The 23,472-nt window shown below is 38.4% G+C and overlaps 1 protein-coding gene across 7 annotated transcripts in view; it reads right to left on the reverse strand.

Annotated features, from left to right (window-relative positions):
* The window catches only part of Kcnip4 (potassium voltage-gated channel interacting protein 4), a 1,067,715-nt gene that overhangs the window by 78,445 nt on the left and 965,798 nt on the right, over positions 1–23,472 (reverse strand). For all 7 annotated transcript variants that reach the window (XM_031342219.1, XM_031342222.1, XM_031342225.1 and 4 more), the window contains one exon: positions 7,255–7,379. In XM_031342219.1, coding sequence (XP_031198079.1) covers positions 7,255–7,379 — 125 coding nt within the window. The remainder of the gene's footprint in view (positions 1–7,254; positions 7,380–23,472) is intronic.

The following is a 23,472-nucleotide window of genomic DNA, read 5'->3' on the forward strand; positions in this document are numbered from 1 at the left end:
AAGCAGGAACCGCAGACCCTGTGGGGCTCCACAGAGACTGAAAGCAGGAACCGCAGACCTGTGGGGCTGTGCTAGGTCTAGCTTGATATTTTTGTGGGACCCCAAACAGTGAGAGTGGGAAGGGGTTCTGTGACTCCTTCATTTTCTCTGAAGATCCTTTTCCTCCTACTTTGTTGTCTCACTGGGCCAGTTCTTTCCTAAAGGGAAACAATTGTGGATCTGGTGGAGAAGGGAGGCAGGGTAGAAGTAATGGGAGGGATGAAGAGAGGGGAAACTGTTGTTGGGATGTATTGGAAACAAAGCAAAACAAAAAGATCAAAGCAACCCCTTCCCCCCAAAAAAAACCAGGAAAAGTGGCCTGTAAGTTATTAATTAATGAAAGAAAATACCAAGGAGATAAGACCACATTGGAACTTAAACCTATGAAATCTTAAAATTAAAATGGCTCTCTGGATACTACATGTGATATGATTTTTTTAATGCAGAAATTTGGACATTTGAAACAAACAAAAATTTCTGAGCATCACCTAACCCCAGAATGAACAGTACCAAAATCACCAAAACCTGGTAGATTCTTCAACCCATGTAGACATTAAACACATACATTTGTGTCATAAGAATTCTACACATGCATGCACGAATGCAGGCACACATGCAGTGTGTGTATACAATGAAAACCTGGTGGGATTCCAGTGTAATCATGGCAATCATTGATATTTGATATTTTGGGATTCATCCCAATTAGGTCAAAATGCTTTTATATGGTAAAAAGAACTTTTTAGATTCTTACTTTTCTTTTTTTTTTTTTTAATTTATTTATGTGTATGAGTACACTGTAGCTGTACAGATGGCCATGAGTCATCATGTGTGTGGCTGCTGGGAATTGAACTCAGGACCTCTGCCGGCTCTACTTGCTCCAGTGTAATTCACTGTAGCTGTCTTCAGACGCATAAGAAGAGGGCATCTGATCTCATTATGGGTGATTGTGAGCCACCATGTGGTTGCTGGGATCCAAACTCAGGACCTTTGGAAGAGCAGTCAGTGCTCTTACCCACTAAGCCATCTTGCCAGCCCTAGATTCTTACTTTTCATTCCATGGTTCTCAGTTTTGCCTGTATATTATAATTACAAAGAGCTCCATAAATCCTGATCTTCTAGTCCTGCTTCCTCCAAAGCAATTACATCAAAATTGCCAAGCATAGTACCCAACACTTTGTAAATTTTAAAGTTCCCCAGATGATTACAATATGCAGTGAAATTTGAGACTGCTGATCTGTAGATAATATTTTGTACTTTTTTTTTATTGCATCCATCCTCACAAATACTTATGAAGTTGAATACCCAAGAGACTCTTGGGAGTTAGTGAGACCAGGCCTGAATACTCCACACCCCACATTGATGGAACATACAATGTGGAGATGCACTGCATATTTCATTTTTCTCTTTAATTCTGTGTTTACTTGTAAAATAAATTTAATGCTGTAATCATTATCTCAGTTTATAAAGACAAAGGCATGCCATTCAGTGAGGCTGAAAAAACTGCCCAAGTCAACTGTAGCCCTGAATTTGAACAACCCCAAGCATACGATGTCTAGATTACAGCAATGACATTCAAAGTAAGGACGCCAGAGCAGCAGTAACAACACCTGTGAAATTATAAGAAATGAAAATATATGCTCCCTGTCCCCACAGAACTACTAAGTCATTATCTTTCAGGCTGGGGCTTGGCAGGTGGTTCTATGACACAGTAATGGCAGTCAAAAGCTCTGTCAGGCTCCTTCCATCTCCATGAGATGCTCGACTTTAAAGAATCACCATGTGGCAAGAGAAACAAGAATATGTGGAGACTCAGTTTGTCAGAGAGAAAAGATCAGAAACCTACTCTCTGCCTTCCCTTTCTCCAGTTCTTCATTTATATTCACAATGTATACCGACAATGACAAGGAACACTCAGGTGCACTGCATATGGGATAGTACGCACTCATGGGAACATTTGTGTTCATGGGGAAACTTGATTTGCAAGGGTGACTACCAGTTTGAGCCACTTTCAGACAAATGTGACTATTTGGAATGTGGGGAAAGGGTTTATCCTTTCAATCAAAAACTGTGGAGAGTTTTAAAGGTTTCATTAAAAAATGTGTCTTCCCACTGTGTCCAGGGAAATGGATTTTTGAGCTTGAGGGCTTAAGATAATTAATATTCAGGAAGCAAGGGTAGTTGGTTTGGTTTCTCTGATGGAAATTGGTTCTGATTGCTACCATCCAATAACTTGTGAGCCTTTCTGACCTTCTCCCGTGTGTCTGCCTTGCTATGATTTAGGGCACATCTGTTACAATTGTACATTTCACTAGAGTTACACAAAATCAAAAGGTTACTGTTGTTTCATTTTCTATTACTACATGTTGAGCAAACCACCGTCCTTTCTTTGAAAGCAGTATGTGAAATGTGTGTTGGGTACATTCAGATCTGAATGAAAGGTAGTCTCACATTTACACCAGATGTGAAAGACAAGGAAGAGTAGAGACAACTAACTGTAGCTGAGAAAGAAAGGAAAAAGAATGAAAGGAGGGAAAGAGATAAGAAAATAAAAAGTGAAGGGAGAGAAAGAAAAGAAGCAGAGACAGGGACAAGGATATAATGCTAGGAAATGAACAGACTCAGGGTGGTAGTGGGAAAAGAAAGTACAGAACAGAGAAAATAAGTAAATAAAAGAAAGGCAGGCAATTTATCGTGAAGTGCCACTTATGTGAGACATGCTGCAGAGTTGCTGGCTGCAAAGGTTAATGATGGTAGTAATCTTGATTCCAATTTACAACAAATGGGATGAAAGGCATCCAGACCTCAGATGGAGAGACTTGCAGAGGTAGCAAGAGACTAAAAATGTAGCAGCAGCCAAGGCACCCAGGGATGCTAGTGTAGACTGGGGAGTCCTTTGTACATAACCATTTTGGATATAATGTACCATCCGCTGTATTTAAAAGGTTTGTTATGACATCTCTGAGGGAAAAAAAAAAAGAGTTGAGATGTTTCTGTAATTTCGAAGTGAGCATATCTAAGGTTTTATTCTGTGAATAACCTGTCCTGGTATTGACTTTTGTCTAGGTTTTGACATTCTTTACACCCTTCCCAACTGGAGGTTGCAATCAGTGTTTTCTAGTGTCATTGAAGTCACTTCTCTTTGAGATATGTATAGAGGAAGGGATAACTAAGAAATCTCTTACCTGCTTATCCAAATCCTCATAGGTATGTGCTAATTTGGTGTGGATTTAAAGCCTTGCCCTGAGACTCATGTGTTGAATGTTTCCACTATTACTCAGAGGTCATTGGATCATGCATGTGCTGTATTAATAATTCATTGATGAACTCATCTTGAATGGACTATCAGATAGGGTGGTGGTTGGTGGAAGTAGACCACTGGTGAAGGCGAGGCTGCTTTTAAGGGGTGTGTCTTCTCTTTAGCCCTGCCTAGTTCTCACTGCTTCTTGCTTGACATGAAGTGAGCAGCTTGGCTGTATTGTGTAATTCTAATCCAATGTTCTAATTCACTACAAGCCATGAACAATGTAGCCAGAGATCACAGAATGAAATACAAGATACTGTGTGCCCAATAAAACCTTCCTATTGAAACAAGGCTGATATAAGGCTTTCACTGAGGCTCTGTTGTATTAAGAAAGAGCATAGCTCCTTTTCTAACCAGGATCATGCTTAGCAGAGCTAAGCACTAGCCTGGGGCCAGGGCCTTGGCAGAGTTTCCCCCAGGTCCTAACTTACAGAGAAGAAACAGAGCTTCTCCTACAAAACAAGGAATGTGGTTGACAGAGCCAGTAATGGCCTGGAGACAAAGCCTGCGGGAAGCTGCAGCTTTGGGTCCTGGAGATCCTTTTACCTACTCTAAGGGGCTATGGTTATCAGTCCCAAGGCAGATGGATACTTGGTCTATGAAGCCATTGAGGTATTCTATGTTCTCCTTGTGGAGCACTCATTAACTTCCAGATGACTTTGATCTATTGCACAATAGTTGCCTGCTGGCTCAGCTCCTTAATAAACTTGCTGAACATAAGACACAGCTTATGCAGGACCTTCTGGACCCACCTGTTCTGTCTTCTTTATCTACCTGCTGGTCCAGCACACTTATGACACATCACATAAATCACACACACACACACACACACACACACACACACACACACATACACACACACACACACACAGAGAGAGAGAGAGAGAGAGAGAGAGAGAGAGGGAGAGAGAGAGAGAGAGAGAGAGAGAGAGAGAGAGAGAGAGAGAAATTATATTGAATAAAAAATGTTTCTATCCAGCAAGGCAAACCACCAGCAGAATAAAGAGGTAAATCATAGAATAAGACAAACTATGTACCAGTTATACCTCAGACAAGAACTAAATCTACAATATGTAAAAGCCACAAAAAAATTCAGTGAAGAAAACTTCAAATCTTTTCAACCATCAATGGCCCAATGAGCGAAATTGGCAGCTCATAGAATAATCACAAACTACAAATATGTGAAATGTTTTTTACTTCTTTAGTCACAATTGAAGTAAAGATTAGAATTTGATAGTCTCTATCATCTCAGTCACAATGTCTATTATCAAGAAAAACAGCTAATAACAAATACAGGTAAGATTGTGAGGGGGAAAAAAACTCTTGCTCATTGTTGACTCAAACATAAACTTGTTCAGTCCCTTTGAAAATAATGATGGACTAAGGTTTCTGAAAAAAAAAATCAATAATAGAGCTACCATATGGTCTAAGCAGAAACATTCCTGGGTATATATCTAAGGAACTCAAGTCAACCCAGAGATACTTGAATACCTATGTTTACTGATCTACTATTCATAATACACAGAGAATAGAAGCAGCTGCCCATCAACAGGAAAATGAATAAGGAGAATGGATGTATACACAATAGAATTTTGAAGACATAAAAATGTGAAATAACATTTACAGAAAAATGGTTAGAATTGGAAATTATTGTCCTAAGGAAAATATACCAAGCCCAGACAGATACTTTTTTTCTTGTATGCAGATGCTAGATTTTAACATATGTATGTATGTATGTATGTATGTACATATGTATGTATGATTGACTGAGAGAGAGAGAGTGAGAGAGAGAGTTGAGGAATGAAGGCTAGGAAAGGGGAACATGAGAGGGCAGTGGAGTCTTTAATCATTGTTGAAAGGGGGCTAAGAAAGCAAATAGTACAGAAAATTCACAAGACATGAAAAGAGAAGGAGATCTGGTTTGGGCAGGAAGGTGTCTAGCATAAGAGAGGCAGAGGGTTGAAAGAAGGGAGCAGAGAAGGAGGACCAATAATAAAGTATTTATAGAAACTTTATAATGAAACTTACTACTTTATATCCCAACTTGGAAACCTAAAAATAAAATAATAGAAAGAAACAAAAAGGAGTACCTATAGCTACCTTCTTTGGTTTAGGTGTGTATAAGATCACAATATGTGGCTGATCGGAGGCACAAACAATAATTTAAAGGAAGCTATGTTTAAATGGACTTACAACAGTGAGCTTGGACACTCTGCTTAGGCTATGAACTCTTTAAAGGGAGACCATGCTTTCTCTGGCTTTTGAGACACTGATCTTTATCTGATCCTTTCAGGGAGCACTTCCCTTGATGATGATACATCTGGGAAGGAGGTCATGCGCACATCAGGATAACAGACAACTATGCTCGGTGACAACCCATGGGTCCCTGAGGTTTGGAGTGACTGACAGTATTGTCTTCTTCAAGTAATAAAACACAGTAATTTTCTTAGTACCAGAAATGGACATAATGAACAGACTCTAATCTATGAGACAAGCACTGGGTACTTTTTTTCCCCTTTGACACTGAGTGCATTATTCGTCAATGTGAGTACAGGCCACTACCGCAGACAAAGAAATAATAAAAGAAAAATTGATAGTCATTTATCTGATGAATCCCGATTGAGTTCAAAACACTGGAGAAGACTGAAGAGGTCTAATTTTCCAAAGTACTAGCCTTTGTGTAGAGACATATATTCAAGCTGCCTCAACCAGGATTTAAAAATAGCAAATGCTGGTCTATTTGTAAAGGCTGTTTACCATTGCTTATCATATCCTACCCACAATTCCATATCTTTTCTTTCCAAATGAGTGGTATATATAAGAAATGCTTTATTGAAAGACAGGGCCAGAGACTCATCACACACACACACACACACACACACACACACACACATACACAGGTAGTGGGGAGAGATTTGTGACTTGGTGGGCTGGAAAGATAGTTGAATCAGTAAATTGCTTGTTTTAACACCATGAGAACCTGAGTTTGATCCCTAGAGTCTATGTGCAAAATGGTAGTGCCTTGAACCATGTCTGTAATTCCAACCTGGCAGGAAGTGACTCCAGAAGAACACCTGAGCTTGCTGAATAGGAGCCTAGCCTACTTGGTAAGCTCTAAACAAGTTAGATCATGTCTTCAGAAAACAAGGTGGATAGCACCTAATTAAAGAAACAGAAGCTTGACCCTAGTGCCCAGGTGGCACATGGATGCACAAACGCATACCCACACACCCATACACCCACACCTGTGCCCCCCACACACACAAAGAGAAAGAGAGGGAGAGGAGAGACAGGACATAAAGGAAAATCAGGTCCCTTTCTCACACTTATTCCCCCAAGTTCATTCTGGTCCTGTGGTTATTCTTTCATTGAAATGTGTTTTCCTGATGTTTCTTTTGACCAGGGAAAGACCACGAGCCTTGTTTGGATTCCAGGTGGCTCTTTAACACTGCTTTGTGGTTTCTTTTCTAGCCATTTCTCGCATGGACTCTGAAACTATACAGCCTGGTGCTGAACTCCGCCTCTGCCATTAACAGGCATCCTCAATGTGTTTGGATGTCTGTGGCCCCAAATAACATTTTATAAGCATACACTAGTTTATAGTTTAAAAAAAAATGAAGCACATATTGAAATGCTTACACCCAAGGAAGAAAATAAATCTCAACAAAAGAATTTAATTAAGGCAATCCTTTCAGGATCCATCCTGTCTAACAGTCAATTAAACTCTCCCAGCACTGGCTTGTCAAAGTCAAAGTCCCAATAGGTACTGACTGTATTCAGATCTAAGAGAGATGAGAAACGGGATGCACAGGCTTTGGACTCTCACAGGACAGTGTGCTCCTGTCCCCTCCTCTACACATTTTCAGTCTTCCTCTGAAAACTGGGTAAAGGTGAGGTTTAAAGAACATCCTTACATTCTTAAATCCTCTGTAAAGAATCTGAAGCTCTTTCTTGGTGAATTTGCTCTGGGCCTCCAGCAGCTCCAGGGCTTCAGGACGATGCCTGACAGTGGCCATCTCCAGTTCATCTTCCACGCTGTCTGCAGAGGAAAACCAGAGAGAGACTTGAGCATAATTGTTACTCCCTGAGATCCAGAGTGAGCAACGCAGAATTCAGTGACTTGTCCCTCCAGGAAGCATTCTCACACTGAAAAAAGCTGTCTTCATCCCTCAGATTTCACAATATTAAACTTAGACATCGCTGCATGATTTTCCTTAAATAGCCATTGATCAATGTAATTTTTATAATTCCTAGCATTTATGCAGAAGAGCTTGAAATGTATAAAAATCATCAACTGAACTTTCTGTTTGTATATTAAGCACTAGTTTTAAATATAGAATTGAATAAAAATCCCCACCATTTAATATATCATGCACACACCATATGGGACTCTGTTGTACTTTCTGAGGATTCCATTCAAATGAGGTTGTTTTAAATTTGTTTGTTCATTTGTTTGTTTGTTTTTACAGGCTCTACAAAGTAAATATTCAGATCAGGCACTGAGGAAGGCAAAGCAACAGAAGTCAGCTGGACTAGCCAAACACCAGCCTTCTGCAGCTTGCCAGAAGGACTGGGGCCTTGAGGTACTTGCAACTAGATAGTCTGTTGTTGTATGTCATACGGTGAATACAGTTAGATGAATGTTATTATACTAGTATATCTTACTCTGTACTATATATACAGTGTAATTTATCAAAGATGCTTTGTGTAAAAAAAAGTTTTGTACCAATATGACTGGGAATTGATATAAGCTTTAATGCAATTTTGGAATACAATAATGCAATATATCTTCTTTTTTAATATATCAGTTTTCAGAACTTGCAAAGTCTGTTTGCCTTTGTGTTATACAATATAGCCAAAAGATCTGTCAAGAGGAAATGTTTCCCCCTCAAGCCACATCTAATACTGTGTGTATATTTAGCGTATGCCTATATAAACACAAATCTGAAGGAACTGTGCCTCCAAGGATAGCACTCCTTAGTCCAGTATCTTTACAATAAAGAGTGAGGTGGATCCATTAGTGAATTTTCTTTGTTAAAGCTCATCCACTCCTCACAAGAATTCAGTGGGAAAGACTATTCATTGGCTATAGATTGCAGATATAAGAAAGTAGGACTCAAGAGAACAGGGACTGCACAGTTCCTCACATCCCATGCCTGTGGCTCCTGCAACTCAAGCCCCACAGGTCAATTAGAAATGTACAGATATGCAGCTGTTGCTATGGAGATGCACCATCGGTGGCACTCAATCTCCATCTGTCAACTGAGGGAACTAGGGGTAGAGATCTCAACAGTGAGTAGAAGGTCAGGAGAAACTGAATTCAACCATCTCCTGACTCTTGCTCTCAAGACTGTGCAGGAAGACAATAATGGCAAAGGAACAATGGCTGTACTCGTCACATTAAATGACATAAGATTAAAAAAAAAGTCAGACAAGATCGGGCACATTCAGGGTGGTATGGCTTGCTGACAGGAGCCTAGTATGGATGTTCTCTGAAAGGTTCTGCCAACACCTAACTAATACGGATGCAGATACTCACAGCCAACCATTGGACTGAGCCCAGGGAGCCCAACAGAAGAGCTACAGGAAGGACTAAAGGAGCTGAAGGGAATTGCAACCCCATAGGACAAGCAATATCAACTAACAGTGCCACCCAGAGGTCCCAGAGACTAAACATCAACCAAAGAGTATACATGGAGGGATCCATGGTTCCAAATACATATGTAGAAGAGGAAGCCCTCTCTAATATCAATGGGAGGGGAGACCCTTGGTCCTGTGGAGGCTTGATGCCCCAGTGTAGGGGTATGCTAGAGTGGTGAGGGGGGAATTGGTGAGTAGGTGGAGGAGCACTGTCATAGAGGCAAAGAAAGGAGGGAGCAGGAAATGGGATGGGGGATTTGTGGAGGGGTAACCTGGAAGGGGGATATCACTTGAAATGTAAATGAATAAAATGATTAATAAAAATAAAAAAATAAAGAAAATGTAAGATGAAACAATAAAAAAAAAATCATGATTTCCAGTTAATCTACATTTTGTGACCACCATGAATGAGATTATTTGCCTGATGTATTATTCAGTCTGTTTGTCATTTGTTTATAGGAAGGTGGCTGATTTTTATGTCTTAATTTTTTATTCTGTCACTTGCTAGAAGTAGTTATTATCCTTTAAGGAGATTTTTTTACTGGAGTCTTTTATATTAAAGAACATATCATCTGCAAATAAGGATACCTTGATTTCTCCTTTCCCTATTTGTGTCATTTATTTTTATTTTCTTCTCTTTCTTAATGCTCTAGCTAAGATTTCAAGCACTATGTTGAATAGGAGTGGAGAAGTAGACCCTTTTCCTTGTTTCAGATGGTAGTGGGAATACCATCTTTTTATTCATCTCTCAAATTTCAATTTGTAGGCATAGTGAAGTACATTCTTTGGTACATTCTCTGGTAGTTCATGAAATAAGACCACAAATCTACAATGGCATCTCATGTAACTAAAAACCTGTATGGCAAAGGAAACTGAGAAGTGAATCAAGAGACAGCCCACAGGATGAGAGGAAAAAGTTTGCTAACCATTAATCTGACAGATGATTAGTATCAGGAATAAATAAATAAACACATAAATAAAACCACATAAACATTAAGAACATAAATTGCTCTAAAATATAGGCAATAGCATGGAGCAGAAAAGTCTTAAAAGAAGAACTCAAATAGCTAAAAAAACAACTAAAATAGTGCTCAGCATCTTTAGGCATCAGTGAAATGAAAAATGAAACTACGTTAAGACACAATATCACCCCAACCTGAATGACCATTTCAGTAATACAAAAGACAACACATTCTGGTATGGATATGACAAAATAAGGACTCCTTTTTCTTTTAATGACTTATTTATGGCACATCATGTCCATGTCTGGTGCTTGCATGTCTGCAGAGTGTTTCCTAAAACAGGAGTTGTGGACAGCTGTAACACACCATGTAGGTCTTGGGAATCAAAACTGGGGCCTTCACAAGAACAACAAATGTTCTTACTATGTGGACCCTCTTTTTAGGCCCAGAAAGGGGAACACCTATACACTGTTGGTTAGGATGTTAACTAGTGTAAACATTTTGGAAATTAGTCTGGATATTCTTTTAAAAATATTAGAAAAATCTATCATATAAGGCGATGGAGAGAGGTAGCTTCTCAGTTATACAGCACTTGTTTCTCTCACAGAGAACCAGAGTTATGTGGCCAGCACCCACTTAGAGATTTACCACCATCTATAACCCTAGTTCTCAGGGACTATATATATATATATATATATATATATATATATATATATATATATATATGTATATATATGTATATATATATATATATGATGGACTTTATATCCTACTACAGAGACACTTGCATATCACGGTTCATTTAGACTCTATTTGAACATCTAGAAAGCAGATCACACTAGATTCCATAAACAGATGAACAGATATAAAAATGTGGTACATATACACAGTGGACTGTTTCTCAGCTCTAATAAAAAATGGTAATTTGTAATTCTAATTTAATGGATAGAACTAAAAAAAAGGGATACTGTTAGGCAACTCAAAAAGAAAGACAAATGCCCTCTATTCTCTCTAATATGGAGATTCAGACTTTAAATAGTTTCTTTTGTGTATTTAATTTTGATCACATATAGAAGCCAGGAAGATAGAACCAGGCCTTTGACAGGGCCTTGTTAGTTGAGAGGGGGCATTAGGTTATAAGTACGATAAAAGTAGTGATGCGAGATACTGGGTACAGAAGGCTTTAAACAGGGAAGAATGTGTGGATATGGAGGAAATCAGGGCATAATGGGGAGGCTAGACCAATGCAAGATGATAGGCCATATGGAAACCTACTAGTCACTCCCAGTGGAAAAAATTACTGAAGGGATAATAGAACACATATAAAATGAAAGATGATTATAGAATACTGAAGTCTAAAGAATTAAGAGGGGTAGGGACAAAGAAATGGAGAAGAGAAGGGGTAGGGGTGTGATAAGCAACACTGAAGGTCTCTAAAATAGGCTTATGAAAACCTTAGTAAGGTAATTTCAAAATGCAACTTGAAAAAACAATTGAACAAATTTATCTCATATGTGTGGACAATGTCCCTCCCAGAAGACATGGCTTACTAAATGAAATTCCAGTGCAAGACATAGGATGCCTCCATGTGAATCTTTGACAGGGACGCTCCAGGGGTCTTTAAAACAACACAGGCTAGTCCTGTTGTTTTTTATTAGTTATCATGATAAACTTGGTAAGCTCCCGGCTATATGACAGAAAAACTAATCTCAGATTGATCAAAATTTTCCTTTCTGATGGCAATCTTTCACAACCACATGGGGGTGTTACTTAGGGAGCTGAGGAGGGAAAGACTTCAATGGTCTCATCTAACACTGGACCCTGAATACTGCCATTACTGACTACCAGGCAAGTGCACACTGCTACAGTACATAGATGACTGTTAAACGGAAAGAAGTTTCTTTCTTATTAGATTTGAGACCTGCTCCACAGGGCAGAATTTCATGCCTAGTATTGTAATCTTGGTTGAAATCCCAAATCTTTGGAAATCATACACCCTAGGGTAAAACCTGTTATTGTTATTTTTATAAAATTCTGTTATCAAATTGCCCTCAGAACATTTATACTTATCCCTATAGATTTGGGCTGCTCTCAACTTTGGCTAGAGAAGCTTTTTTTTTTTTTTTTGCAAATGACAGTAGGCAATGAAGAAACACACAACTGGCTAAAGTGTTGAGAATAAGAGGCTGAGTATTTGGGTCTATATAAAACATCTTTATCAGGGCTGGAGAGATGGCTCAGTGGTTAAGAGCACTGGCTGCTCTACCAGAGGACCTGGGTTCAATTCCCAGCTCTCAACTGTCTTTAACTCATGCTCCAGGGGTTCCAGTACCCTCAAACAGACATACATGTAGTAAAATTACCAAAATAAAACTATATAAATTTAAAAAAAAAAGTTTTATCATCCATATCCCACTACCATGAAGCTTTGTGAATACTACTGATAAATAGAATAGAGAGAATGTGAGAGCCAGAGAAAGCAGAGAGGCACAATGGAAAGTGTCTTCTAGATATGACATGGCTAATGCAGTCCTGAACTCATAGTAACTGTGGTTGTCTTTACAAGACCAATACAGATAAAGTCAGGCAAAACTGGAGACAGATGATGAAGAGCAAGCATATGAAGGCCCAACCCCTTACCAAGAATCTATTGGCACTGGATGCTTGTTTGTGGCATGGAGAATCATTACTTCCTGAGGATGTATCTGTGGGTAGGTTTCTCATGCTTCAGTAAATAGAATCACATTTATGCACATATGTGTAGTTATAGCTAGGCTTTGTAGGTTATAAAAGAAAAGCAATATGAAGTTGGGAGGAATCCTGTTAGTGGTGAGTTTGGGGATGTCTGAGAGAAAAAAAAATGAAGAAGGGATATTTTATCATATAAATGTATAACATTCTTAAAAATAGAGAAAAGGAAAAAAATTTATGAAAGTAAGTAGTACGTTAACATCATGTAACAGGAAGCAATGAATGTAGCCCGGAAAAGGATGCTAGGCATTTACTGACACACTGACCGTAGCCTGGAATTTAAAGAGAAACTCCAATAGATGAAAACAGAGTGCCTAACAGATGCAGGAAAAGTTGCTTCACAAGGTAACTGTGGATTAGTGGCCTAATTTGCATTGTGTTCTGACATATTCTGATACAAATAAATGCCATTCTTCAGACATAACACGAGGGCATGAAGTCCCTCAAGTAGAAAGAATTCCAGCTTCATAAAGTCATCGCTATGTCTCTTTTCCACATAGAAGTAGAATTTCAGCAACCTGCAATCCTCTTCCTTTTGTACTTCTGTTAAAATGTATAGGTTTTCAGAGATCTGATCCAAGCATTCCTACCTCCTCTCTGAAGCCTATCCAGACTGCCCAACAGGAGGTTCTAGCTGGCAGATATACTAGACAGCAGTTCTCAACCTGTGGGCCACAAGCTTTTTGGGGGTTGGATATCAGATATTCTACATGTCAGATATTTACATTATGATTCATAGCAATAGAAGTAAGAAAAATGACAGTCACAGCAACAAAATACTCTTATGCTTGGGGGGTCACAACAATATGATTAAAGGGTCACAACATAAGAAGGTTGAAAACCACTGAGCATGACATAATAACCTTTTCATGTTTGATGTCTCCTTCATGGGTTTTTACACCTCTGAATTTCCTCTGGCTCTAATAGTTACCCTGAGGTCGCAGTGATCTGGTGACTATATAAATAATGGCTGTCCTGTTGCTGATGATGCTAGAGTTCCCATTGTTCTGGAGGCCCATGAACTTAAAAAATTTCCCCAGAGAACTTTTCAAACTGTGATCTACGGGGATGTCAGTTGACCTAAAATGTCTTCTTTAGAACCGCTGTGCTCTTTTCACTGTTCTGAGAAATATGGAATAAGCAAAAGTGGAGGAGAGTTTAATCAGATTTTTCAAACCCTCTTTTCAATCACAGGCTGGCCTTGCAGAGATCCAGTGACCTTTCCAGTAGCGAGGAACAAACCAATGCATTAACCTCCAACCTATGTACCATGCAGCAAGTCTGATTGCACTAGTCACTAGGGATAGTTTCTTTCTCCTGCCCTTACAGATTGCAGCTGAGACAAAAGGCCTAAGGCTGGAGGTCAGTGTGACTGAATTAAGCAGTATAGCAGGGTGATCATCTCATGTGATATTCAAAAGGAATCACGCTCAGGATGTCTGCCTGTGGGCTCCCTTGTTTTCCCCACTGACTAGCACTTTCTTTGTGATGTTGACCTGCCAAAAGGCTCTTTCTATTTCAAGGTGCATGACAGGCTACATAAAAGACCCTTAAAGTCACCAGCAATTGCCATCATATGCTAGGTTTAAGAAGCAGCAGCACTGAATGCAATCAACTCTGGTTCCTGAGTGGTGGCTCTCATAAAAGCACAGCAGCATCCTGCAGGGGAACCCTTGACTCGGATGCTCTCTGTGCACGTGCATTCTGGAAGAGTCTAACACAGTAGTACCTAAAGCTGATTAAGTTCCTGGTGTGCACCAGGAGATAGATGAAATCCCCTTACAACAATCCCCCAAATGAAGTAGCTCTGACCATCTTCCACACATGTGGAGATTGAGCCTCACAGAGTGAAAACAGTTCATGACCAGATTTCACAGTGAAGAAAAGACAGGGGCAGTTGATTTATATTCAAATCTTGATGTCTCTAGGTGATTCTTTCCTTTTCCACCATCTCTCTTTTGGTTCTGAGAGAAATAACAGTGACAAAAATAACGGCAACTTCTTGTCATCTTCTGTCAATGTCTGAGACGTTAACGATACTCATTTCCTGGCACTTGCTCTCCCTTGCATCTATTGCTATCTGACTTCTGATCCTTACTTGTGTGGAATGAACTGTGTCATCCAGACCCAGTGTCTTTCTGTGGCTTAGATGAGGCTACCTTCAGAGTTTTCATGTGCTGAAACATGTTCCACTTAGTCCTGATTAAAAAAAAAAAGATAGTGGGATTTTTAAAAGGCAGGGCTAATGGGAGCTTCTCCTGGACCCTCCATTCTCCTGCTCTGGGTCTACTCTCATGACACACCCTGCTCCTTTCATGTGCTTCTTCCATGTTGCCCTAGCCATGGTGTAATACAGTAAAGCAGCCCTCCTCAGAGATGGCATCCTATTATTTAAAATTTCAGCGAAACTACTTTAGAAAACCAGATGATTTCATCATGAACTACTCAGCTCAAGTGAGTACAGGAAAATGGAAAATGGTACATCCTCTGCATGACTGCATTTGGAGGCTGGACCTTGATCATGATCAGGATTATAAAGTATCATGATAGTGGGGTCTAAATCCAACACCCAACTTGCCTTGTATGTTTATGAGGACAGTGAAAGACAACCAAGACCTACTCACAAAGGAAATTCCTCACGCAGATGCAAAGAAAGCACAGCGACTCCCTGCTTCTCTGAGTTTAGGCCTGTAGCCTTCAGACTCCGGAGAAAGTAAAAGCCTGTTGCCAAACACATTTGCTCTGTCATACTCTCTCATCCAATGAAGTTCAGGTGAGACACAAAACTAATTAAAAGATGTCTTGTTACCTAGGATTCCCAGTGGGTCCAAGGAAGTTTGCTAGCCAATTCCATCATTTGATTTTCACAACACTCTTCAAGAGTAGAATTATCAACTTCATTATTTTTTTCAGATAAGAGCTTCACGTAGGTAGCTCACAGTCAACTTGCTAGTTAGAAGTGAAATAGACCAGTGTTTCCATCTGTCTGGTACCTGATCATCTAAGTATTATAAATGAAATGCTGTGGGCTTTTTTTTTTTTTTTTGGTTGTTGATGTTGTTTACTTATTTATTTATTTTTTTAATAATAAAGTCATCTCTGTTACTGGAACTACCACTTAAGCCTGGCAGCATGTCATCTCATTTCAATACTAACATCAATTCAGTGAAATACCCACTATGGCCTTTGTTTTAGACAGAGCAAACTGGGACATTCAAAGTTGAACTAACTTATTCAAGGCCACATGGCACCTGGGAATCAATCCTTGCCTTTTTATCGCCAATGATCTGAGTTTAGTCAATTTGAAGCCATTGGCTGTTTAGAGAGATAATAATGGTGGACTCCATAATCTTGAGAGATAAGAGGTACCCTGTGTGATCACCAGGCAAAATAAGCCAAAGTACAGTGTGGAAGTTTTCAACTAGGAAAGGATGTCCTGCCAGTGAGAAATATGGGGAAGATGGGATAAGGCTCCTGGGTTAGGAAAGACACAGGTGGATGTATATGGAGGTGCTCCTTTGTTTATGACAAAACCAGTGGACCCAAGTGGGCTCTGCGTTCATGTGAATGCAAGGTCTTTGCAAACTAGAAAAACTCAGGCATCTTGCCAAGGAGCTGACCCAAGTGCTGTATTTGTATCCTAGATTCCATGAATACAAATAATATTTTAATTCCTGGGTTTTCTAACAGATTTAATCGTGATCAGAAAACAGATTCCCAAGCCCAGACACTGTTGAGCTCTCTGGCTGTCTCTTTTTATTCTTTACTCCTTAGATTTATGTCTCTGAGGGCCAAAGCTGTCCTGCATTTGAGTCAACAGGCCCCGCAGGCCATGGCACAATTGGGCTAGAAACTGGAATTTAAATCACTTGGGAATAACAAGATGAGTTTTAAAATAGGCATCTTTCCAACAACTTTTCTTAGAACACCATAGAAGCCCATTATAGCTGGTCATAATTATGCAAATTTGACCCTACCTGTAGTCTCTGTCCTCCTGGAAATAACTACAAAGAATTGTTCTATAGAAAGAAGCATGTGTGTTCTGACCTTTTAAAAAGTAGCTTATTTACTCATTTTAAAATTCTTATGTGCATTTGGTATTTGGCTTGCACGTATGTCTGTGTGACAGAGCTGGATCCACTGGGCTGGATCTTCAGTTACAGAGAGTTGTGAGCTGCCATGTGAGTGCTGGGCATTGAACCTTGCTCCTTTAGAATGTTCTTGCCTGCTAAACTATCTCTCCAGTGCCAGTGCCATGATTTTAAAGACACAAGACTGTGCACAATGATTCTAATGCAACAACCAAATCATCTGTTATAGACGGGTGTTGCTGAAGTGGTTTCTGGATGCATGTTCCACTCACATAGAAGAGGGTTCTTCCCTAAGAAGCCATAGTTTCTTTTTTAATAATTTTACTTTAAATTTATTTAGTGTATGAATATATGCCATAGTGGTAGTGAAAATCACATATGTCAGAGTGCACATGTAGAGGTCTATGATAATTTGTGGGAATTGATTCTTCCATTTCTATATGTGTGTTTGGGGAAATGCATTTAGGTTGTCTGATTTAAAGGCAAACACTCATATTTACCAGATCCATCTTGCTGGCTTCTATCCCCCTTCTTTACTTAAAAATTAGCAGACCACTGGTTTGCCACACCTATAGCACAAACTTTTGTATATGAGGATGATCAATCAGTCAGAGACAGGGGGTAGAGATGAGAGGGAGACTGAGAGACACTCAGACAGAGAGAGAGACAGAGAGAAGCAGCAGAGAGGAGAGATGATGGAGGTGGAGAGAGAGGGAGAGAGGTACAGGCATATACAGACAGAGACACAGAAACATGAAGATACACAGAAATTATGTGAAGCATCTCAGTGATAGGAAGTGAATATATCTATGCAAGATACCCTTTGAAATTCAATATGATGTTTATTTAAAAATGTGTCTACTGAGGCTGAGCATGTCTATAATCCCATAACTTGGAAGGCTGAAGTTACAGGATGACGACTTCAAGGCCAAATTTCTAATGAGTTCAAGAGCCAGTGGGGCTCATGAGACCCTGTACCAAAAGCCATCTATATTTTCTATTAGCAATATAACTTTAAGAGTAAGAATCAGTTTGCCAAATCCTTAACCTCCTTTTCTTTTTTTACAGCAACACCCTTTGAGTTTTTTATTCCTAGCTTGTACCTTTTATTAACTTAATCTGATAAACTAGTTAGTAGGTAAGCAATGTCATGATAATCTTGAATATTTTCTAGTATATTGTCTCTTATTAAATAGGAGAAACTTAGACAAATAGTGAGCATTAATGGGGTTCCAAAAAGTTTTATCAAGGCCTTATCTCAATGCTGCACTATATGGAAGGTTACTCATCATTGGAAACTATCCTCATAGCCCCTAGAATGAGTGGGGGTTACACTCTTTTTTGATTTTTGTCCCAGTATGACACACTGGCCTGAGGGAAAGATGTCTGGAGAATAATATACAAAGGTATTTTTTTTTTTTTTTTTTTTTTGCCAACAAGGTAACTCCTTTTCTCCTTTTATTTTTTATTTCAAAGACTTACACAGACACATGGTGCACACCCATATATCTGGTTTTACACCCCTTAGTTCTCCTCTTGCTCACAAATATTGGTCTGAACATCAGTTAGTAAATAGTACCGAGGATAAGAGAATTAGCTGAAGTCTGCACACTGTACAGTTGAAGAGTGATGGGAGAGTACCTGCCACAAATTACTTATTTCTTCTTTCTGTTCTAGCATTTGACATCCAAGGGCAGAGTTCAAACCTGGGCCAGGCCTTGTAAGCATCTCCTTAAAGTGCTTGACAATGTTAATTATTTTTTAATGTCATGAAGGTGATGACCGGGCAACCCTCTTGACTTCCTATCTTTACAACCTTTCATCCATCCACCCACCAGGAACTATTTTGAAGTGCACATGAAGCATATATGAATAATTAATTCTAATCTGACGATGTACACATAACCCATGAAGAGAACACTATCAAGCCATCAGAAATGTTGAGAGATTCCAAGGCATGCACAAACCACCCTGAGCATTTAGAAGCTCTGATGTTTCTTAGAATGAAAATATTTCTTTACATCTGTCATTGAGTGTTTTAAGACCAAAATAAAACATCTTTTAATTAGAATGGTATCCTACTTTATATTCATATATTACATGGAAAATGAAAAGTACCTTGAAAATGGCCAATTATTTTGAGCATTTTCCGTTAGAGGTATTTGTTGGCAATGACATAGCAATTTCCATTTTAGGAGAACTTGAATTGCTTTGCAATTTCATGATTGAATTCAATCACTACAAAACATAACAACCCGGAGGTGAGCTGCCAGAGCAATTCCTCACAGCATGTATGAATGGATTGTCTCTGTTTTCTTTGTAAACATAAATAACTTTCTAACAAGATCAGACTTTGTTTAAAAGCCACACAAGTGGATTGCTTTTTATTAGCATTGCGCTTACCATTACCATAGTAGATCAGAGGGCCTATTAAGACAATAGTTATTTATTTGGTTATCTAGTCACAAGGGACTTTTTTTAGATGAAGGAAATAAAAGGAATATTGCCAAATATTATATATACAGACATAATCTATACTAAAGCTGATAAGGGAGAGAAGGATGGAAACAAAGAGTGTGATTGGATTTACCCATAAAAACAGGTCAGGAAAAAAAAATCTAATCAGGAAAGGCAAACCCAGAGAGTGATTATACTGGATACTTTTTTTCAAAAGTAATGAAACAGAGAGAAGAAGAAGTTTGAACTAGATCAGTTCACTTGGTTAAAAATGTCATAACAGAGTTACAGAGTGCTTAGCTCCAAGTGGGACATCTGTATTGCAGCTATTTCTTTAGGAGTCAACACAGAAGAGGGGACAGAAGACTAGAATCTCCTATCTAAGGCCCTACTGATAACTGACAACTCCTCAGAGATGTAATATCAGGATTTTTTTCTTTTCAGGGAAGAGGCTCTGAGAGGTTGCCCATGGTCTCTCAGATGGTCCTATAATTCAGTTGGTATTGAGAGTGTGGGATGAGAAAGAGAGGAAGAAGAGAGGAAGAAGGGAGGAAGAGAGAGATAGAACATGAAGTCAGGAGGAGAAGTGGTAGAGGGGAATTGGCAGGTTTTTTGTTTTTGTTTTTTTATTATTTTGGTTCTTTTTTTTGGTAGGGGAAAGAATAGGTAGTAAGTTTTATTAAAACACATTATATGCATGTATGAAATTCTCAAAAAGGTAAAAAAATGCTTTGAGAAAGGAGTTTCTTTTGAATTGTGACAGACTTTCCTCTGGTTGCCCTTAAAAATCTAATAATGCTCAAATCACACTTAGAAAATTTGCTGTGCCTAAGCAACTTACTTGCTTAACTTATAAACTTTAATAAAAGTTTGATTGATGCTGAATTCCAGGCTTATAGATGAAGACACTGACATGGAAACAGAAACTAAGCAATCTGACAATGGTCAAGGTTTTTGGGTTCATGTGTGTGTTGTGTTTCCTTCGAGAGCTGGGAGAATCCAGCCAGGAGCCAACTTTGATGTAATCATATTGCAGTCTTTATTTACAAGCTCTGGGTTAAGCTTACTCACTGTTGACCCTGACGCAGCAGGATCATTTGGTGAAGAAGCCCAGAACTCTCTTTTTTGTTTTGTTTCATTTTTCAAGACAGGGTTTTTCTGTGTAGCCCTGGCTGTCCTGGAACTCACTCTGTAGTCCAGGCTAGCCTCGAACTCAGAAATCCACCTGTCTCTGTCTCCTAAGTGTTGGGATTAAAGGTGTGTACAACCACCGCCCGGCCTTTTTTTTTTTTTTTTTTTTTTTTTTTTTTTTTTTTTTTTTTTTTTTTTTGGTATTTTGGCATCTTAAATGTATTTAATTTTTCTGCTGCTCTTTCATCCAGAGAGGGAAGGAAAGTGATGTCACACACTTATGTAGAAATATACATCCTTGAAGAATCACAAAAGTGGTAGTGATGGACTCAAAGCAGAAGATAGAATTATATTGGAAGTGAGAGTGGCCTGGAATCAAGCCTGATGCTGTGATATCCGACTGAAATACAGAGCCCTGTAAATATTATACACTGAAAGCTACCAGTGACAGAACTAGGCTTTAAAACTTTGTTTACTTGACTCGATGTAATATTCTGCCAAGTGGTAGTCATAATATCTATTAGCAATAAGAATATCATTGGTTTTCAATAAGCTGTTTATTTCATGTAGCATCATATAGAAAAGGACGAGGACATGCCTAGAAAAACACACAGTGGCTTTTTACTGTAAACAAAACTATTTAATTTCCAGTGTTGCATCTAAATATTGTAAGTATTCTAAATATTATTGCCTTGTTTCTATACATAAAACTTTTTGAAGGAATGATCTAATTTGTTAGTGACATAGAAACGGAAGATACAAATTTAATACTTAACCCCTAAAATTCTGACCCTAAAATTCTTAAGTCTAGAATTGGCATCAAATTGTCTGAAAACCAAGAGAAACAATGTTGCAGGAGGAAAAGGTATATCATAGAAAATAACTAGAAACTATTAATCCTTAATTTCTAGGAAAAGACTTTCTCCTACTAATTGTTCAAGAAGATAATAGAAAAACATGACTTTTTAGAGTGTCAATTTAAGATATATATTTATAAGACTTATAAGGAAAAAACTTGGAGAAAACTTAGTTTTTAAAAAAATGTAGTTGTCACTAAGAGTAGACAGAAACTGATAAAATTTATGGCCTAGACATGTAAGAAAGTCCTCTAGGAAACTGATCCTGAGGAAGGCTGGTTGACGTTAGCAAGGGTAGTGCCTTTGCAAGGTAGTAGGTGATATCTTGGAGTTGACTCAGTTATAGCAGTAACATTGCAATGTTATGCTTATCAATTGTAGCTATGTTTAGAATGAAATATTAAATAAATTGAGAATCAATTGAATTCCTTCAATGTTTGAGATAGTTTTCTGTTTTAGAAAATATAAGATTGTTAAGTTCAAACAAAAACTAGAAATGTATTATATGACCAGGTAAAACTTTATAAAACTCAGTATGGCTTTGCTTCTCATATGTTTAATGACATAAGATTGACATAAAGTAGTCCTTAAAAGGATTTTGTGCCTGGACATACTAAATAGATGTGCATTTGGCATCTAATAAACATTTGAGTGATAATGGGATTTTTTCGTTATTTGTTGTACTCTGTTTTCAACATTAAAGTTGAGTATCTTCCTCAACACAATGACTAGAACCATGCCCACAGTACTTCTAGGAATCATGCAGTCAGCACAAAAATTCTACTTGGATCCATTTCACAATTCCGTCACTAAAGAAAGTATTTAACCTTTCCAAGCCTCACCTTTAAAAAATATCTATAAACTGGATAATATTTGTGTTTACTTCACAAAGTTTTTGAAAGAATATTTGAAGTACTTACTGGCAGATATTAATTAGTCAATGAATGGCAGATTTCATGTTCTTGTCTACTTACTAAGTGAAACATTTTTCTAGCCTCTACAAGAGTGGGGGCTATGGAACAGCTGATTTTTGACTCTTAGCTGTGTCAACTTGGGCAGAGTCTCTAACAAAGCCATTTGCACAGTGTTGGCAGGGGGTTGAAATGAAATGCTGTTTGTTAAGTATTTTAACTATGCCTTAGAAGGATACTATGAAGGGAGAAATCAGAGTCCCAGACCTTCTCCATTAGACACTTGATTGTGAAGTTGTTCATTTGTGGAGGTATCCTTTGCAGCTAAGAAAATACCTGCCATGCAGTAGATTTAGATACAGATTTTGTCCTATGATTAAACAATCTTGGCTTGAGTTCCATCTTTGTTGCTGGGTAGTTCTTGTATAATTTAGGGAAATGCACTAAAAATAGCAACATTGAGTTTTTCATTCATATAGTGGTGGTTATAACAATGGAAGAGTAACTGCACTTAAGTCAATTTAAAGATCGCAAGACATTGCACCGTGCATGGTGCATCTTTCGGTATCCAGACATGCCTTCTGCTTGTGAAACATGATCTTGCCATTGAAACTTCTAACTCATGTGAAATACTAATTATTTTAAGCGGTAATCAAGGTAAACCATATGTACTTGTTATAATATCCAGAATACCCAGTAGAGATGTGTCTACTTTAAAACAGACTTGAGAATCTAAATCTATAATATAACATGGGTTTTTTTCCAGACAAGGTTTCAGGTGGAACAGTATATGCTAGAAGATGAGTAAGGCTTCCCTGGAAAGTTCATCTTCATAACTTGTCTTATAGCCTATCTTTATAATGATACTTTGCAGGCACTGTTGGGCCTTTCTTGAAGGGATGCTGCACATCAACCCTGCTACTCTAAATCCCTTGGCAAGAAGGCAATTTGAAAGTAAGCAGCTAAGCTTTAACCCTGCAATCGAAGCAGATAATGTAGCCGTAGTCTGAATTTTATATACTTGGTGGAGTGGAAAATTGAGTCTATTTGAAGTATTCAGTTACCATTACAGTGTCTAAAAGAAGCTGGCAGAATCCAGCCTTATTGACTGGACTCTTATTTATTCTGAATTTTACTTCTTAGGTCAATGCAAATGGAAAAGAGTTTGTAAGAACTCTTGTTAGCTATGCAGGTGAACAGCATCCCAGTATTAATAAAATTAAGATGGTGAACCAGACTCAACATTTGTATAAGGATCTTTTCAATTGTATTAACGATTGTAAGACATTGCGCCATGCATATATATATGTATATATATATATGTATATATAT

Source organism: Mastomys coucha, unplaced genomic scaffold (genome assembly GCF_008632895.1).
Source record: "Mastomys coucha isolate ucsf_1 unplaced genomic scaffold, UCSF_Mcou_1 pScaffold22, whole genome shotgun sequence".
In the NCBI taxonomy this organism is placed as follows: Eukaryota; Metazoa; Chordata; class Mammalia; order Rodentia; family Muridae; genus Mastomys; species Mastomys coucha.